General features: G+C 45.1%; 2 protein-coding genes across 2 annotated transcripts; both read left to right on the forward strand.

Moving 5' to 3' along the window:
- The first annotated feature begins 869 nt into the window (after positions 1-869).
- Positions 870-1,709, forward strand: LOC145029640 (uncharacterized). Its single transcript, XM_078978133.1, has one exon. The coding sequence runs from the start codon at positions 870-872 to the stop codon at positions 1,707-1,709; it is 840 nt and encodes a 279-aa protein (XP_078834259.1).
- A 174-nt stretch (positions 1,710-1,883) lies between these two features.
- On the forward strand, positions 1,884-2,267 carry LOC145029641 (uncharacterized). The gene has a single exon (XM_078978134.1). The coding sequence runs from the start codon at positions 1,884-1,886 to the stop codon at positions 2,265-2,267; it is 384 nt and encodes a 127-aa protein (XP_078834260.1).
- Positions 2,268-3,837: the final 1,570 nt, after the last annotated feature.

Here is a 3,837-nt window from a genome sequence, read left to right on the forward strand (position 1 = left end):
TGGTACTTGCGGTTTTGGAATTTCAAGACTCGAGACGACACTTGCTTTCACCCGTTCGTTTGAAGAATAATTATAAAAATAATCAAACGAACTTTAAATTTGATAACAACAAATAAAAATGAACTTGACTAATAATTTGAAGTGATTGACTTTAGGGTTTGACCGAACGAAAATTTCGGGTTGTCACAGCAGCAGAGGAAGTGCTCCAAGGCATCAAAGAAGCCTTACACAAACTACCCACGTTAGCCAACCCCATCTCGGGGGAAATATTACAAGTATACCTCTCAACCTCAGCCGAAGCCATATCGTCCACACTAGTTGTGGAAAGAGAAGGGGAGAAAAAGCAGTGTACTTCGTTAGCCAAGCCTACAGGGCTCCGAACATAACTATCCCACCCTGGAGAAACTGGTGCTGGCACTAACTTATGCTACAAGACATTTAACGCGGTAAATTCAGGCGCACCTAATAATGGTCCTAACGAATCACCCGATCAAGCAAATCTTACTCAAGCCCGAAACGTCAAGTAGACTAGCAAAGTGGGCAATAGAGTTGGGTGAGCATGACATCAGTTACCGACGAAGGACAAGCATCAAGGGGAAAGCGTTAGCGGATTTTCTACTCAAAATCCCGGGAGAAGAAGATGCAGCCAAAGAAAGAATTATGGCAGTAAAAGAGATCTCGGATGAAAGTGGAAAGTGGACACTGTACATAGACGGAGCGTCCAGCAGGGAAGGCTCAGGGGCTAGTCTAATCCTAACCATCCCAGAGGAAGAAGAAGTTACGTATGCCCTCCGTTTCAACTTTCACACATCAAATAACGAGGCAGAGTATGAGGCGCTGCTCGCCACAGCCTATGCCTGGCCAAGCAAATGGGGATGGAAGCCGTAGCAACGCTAACGGACTCAAAATTGGCTGCCAACCAGGTGAATGGGAGTTTCGAAACAAGAGACAAGAGAATGGAAAGATACATTAAAACAATGCGGCAACTTACCAAATCCTTCAAGGAATTCACAATCAGACAGATCCCAAGGAGCGAGAATAGGAGGGCAGACGCCTTAAGAAAACTCGCATCGACATGTTTCAACTACTTATCAAAGAAGGTTCTGGTCGAAGTACTCAAGGAAAGGAGTATAGAGGAACAACAGATAAACACACTCAGAAAAGCGGGACCCATGTGGATGACTCTGCTGATAGATTACTTGCAGCAAGGCATCCTCCCTAATAGCCATGATGAAGCCATGAAAATACACATAAAGGCACCTGTATATGTACTAATCAACGGGGAGAGGTATCGGAAGGGGTTCGCAACCCCATGGCTAATATGCGTAGATGAAGCCAAAGGGAAAGAGGTATTGCAAGAAGCACATGCAGGCCAAGCAGGCGCACATGAGGGGGCACAGGCTTTAACAGGGAAGGTACTTTGGATGGATATATACTGGCCAACGGCGCACCAAGACGCATCAGAGCTAACAAGAGCATGCATGGAATGCCAAATATTTTCCCCAGTCCAAGAAAATCCACCCGCGCCTTTATCCAACATATCCAGCCCATGGCCATTCTATCAATGGGGAAGAGACATTATGAGACCATTCCCAGAAGCACCAGGGAAGCTAAAGTACGTGGTCGTGGCGGTGGATTATTTTACAAAATGGATTGAAGCAGAGCCGTTGGCATGCATAACAGGAAGGCACATAATTAAGTTTGTCTAGAAGAACATCTTGACCAGGTTTGGCACGCCTAGAACATTGATAAGTGACAATGGACTCCAATTTGCTGAAAACTCGTTCAAAGAATGGTGTGCCAGCAAAGGGATCAACTAACGATTCACATGAGTGACATATCCACAATCAAACGGACATACAGAAGTATCCAACAGAACCATCATGAACGGGATCAAGAAACGACTAGGGAAGGCCAAGGGAAACTGGATTGACGAAATACCAATGGTGCTATGTTCATATAGAACCACCCTACGGACAAGCACGCTGGAAACACCATTTAGCTTGACATATGGAACGGAGGCAATGCTCCCAGTAGAGGTGAAGATAGGAACGCCAAGGACAAGCTGCACTGACGAAGAGGCCAACTCCCAGGACCTGAGGCTGAATCTTGATACCCTTGAGGAGAGGCGAAAGAAGGCAAGCATACGCCAGGCAGCGTACAAGCGTGCGGCAGAAAGATACTACAATCAAAGAGTCAGGGAAAAAGCGTTCAGAGCGGGAGAATATATGCTAAGAAAGAGCGAAGCAAGTCAGGCTCAGCCTTAGGTGAAGCTGGGACCCGTATGGGAAGGCCCATACAGAGTTGTTAAAGCGAACCAAAATGGGGAGTTACGCCTTGGAAACAATGGAAGGAAGATAGATACCAAGAACAGGGAATACAAGGAATTTGAGCAAATTCTACTTCTAAAAGAAAGCTTCTACAAAAAGGAGATAAAGCCAGGATATCCCTCTATGTGGGTGTCGGTGGATGACTCAAGCGCCGAAGAGTAAGAAACCAAGACAGAAACCTAAGTGCTTAAGCACCTTACAAAAGAAAGCTTTTGTTATTTGACATGTTCGAAATCTTGTACTTAGTGTACAAATTTAAGCAATCAAAGTGATGAAAACCTATACTTAGTGTACTGAACATTTAAATTATACTGCTTAGCGCATTCAGTATTAATACTTAGTGTATTAAATCCTAGTGCATTCAGCCTCAATACTTAGTGTATTAAACCTTACGATCAACATGTACGATGCCTATGCAGATGCTTAGAGCGTCGAGCCATCAATGCATAACCCCTATGCTCAACATAAGGTCTAACGCTTAGAGCGTGGCCCTGCGGCATTAATCAATCTAGCAACTAGCGATACATAGAAAAATGAACACACAACCAATAGCATAGCATAAACCATCAAAAGCTACGCAAGAGTAGCATCGCCAACAAAGTAAAAACAACCATCCATCAACAAAAAAAAGAGAAAGCAACAAATACACACAAGTTTTCACACCCCATAGGGGTAGCACACAGAATCTATGCATCGCCAATCATATCATCATCACCACCGTTTCCATCACCGCCAACAAGCCCAACAACATCTCCCACGCCTCTAATGCTCTCAGAAACAACATCCTCAACACGGTTTGACTCATGAACAATAGTTACAACATCTTTATTACCTTCACCACCCAAACAACCATCGGTGTCCAAATGACCACCTCCATAACCACTTTCATCGACAACACCCTCGTTACCAGCAATCATTTTGTTATCACGATCAACCTCCTCATTGCCGCCCTCCACATCTTCAGGAGTACCATCGGAACCAGAAAAAGAGAAATGATCACGAACCCCCTGCATTTCTAATTCACCCAATCCCAAAAGTGAAGCATGATCCATACTAGAAAACGCTAAGAGAGCCTCATTCACACTAGCAACAAGGCCAGAGGCGGGGGCGTCCACAACACCTTGATGACCGGCAGCAGCCAGGGCTTTACGCACAAATTTTGCTCTGGCAACAAAGGCAGCATGACGAATGAGACTCACCGCCCCTGTGAACTCCGGATGCTCAATTAGCTTATCTACGACTCGTACGAGCCCCACTTGTAGCAACCAATTAAGATCACGCTGCACAACGCTCGCATTCGACTTGAAATCAGCAACCACCCAATCATGATCAGCTGCATCACGTTCAAGGCTCTCAACCTGAATCATTAAACCCTCGTTCACCTGAGAAAGAGAATCAACCTTCACCTCCAAGCCCGACCTAACATCTTCCACGACAGCTTTTTCAGAGGCAAGAAGCTGGTACTTCCGCTCCGAACGTTGAAGATCATTATTAAGTTTTGAAATAC

This window comes from Lactuca saligna, chromosome 2 (genome assembly GCF_052625555.1).
Source record: "Lactuca saligna cultivar CGN05327 chromosome 2, ASM5262555v1, whole genome shotgun sequence".
NCBI classification, from domain to species: Eukaryota; Viridiplantae; Streptophyta; class Magnoliopsida; order Asterales; family Asteraceae; genus Lactuca; species Lactuca saligna.

Coding starts and splice junctions, on each gene's coding strand:
- LOC145029640 (XM_078978133.1), top strand. CDS start 870: ATGGGGATGGAAGCCGTAGCAACGCTAACGGACTCAAAATTGGCTGCC.
- LOC145029641 (XM_078978134.1), top strand. CDS start 1,884: ATGAACGGGATCAAGAAACGACTAGGGAAGGCCAAGGGAAACTGGATT.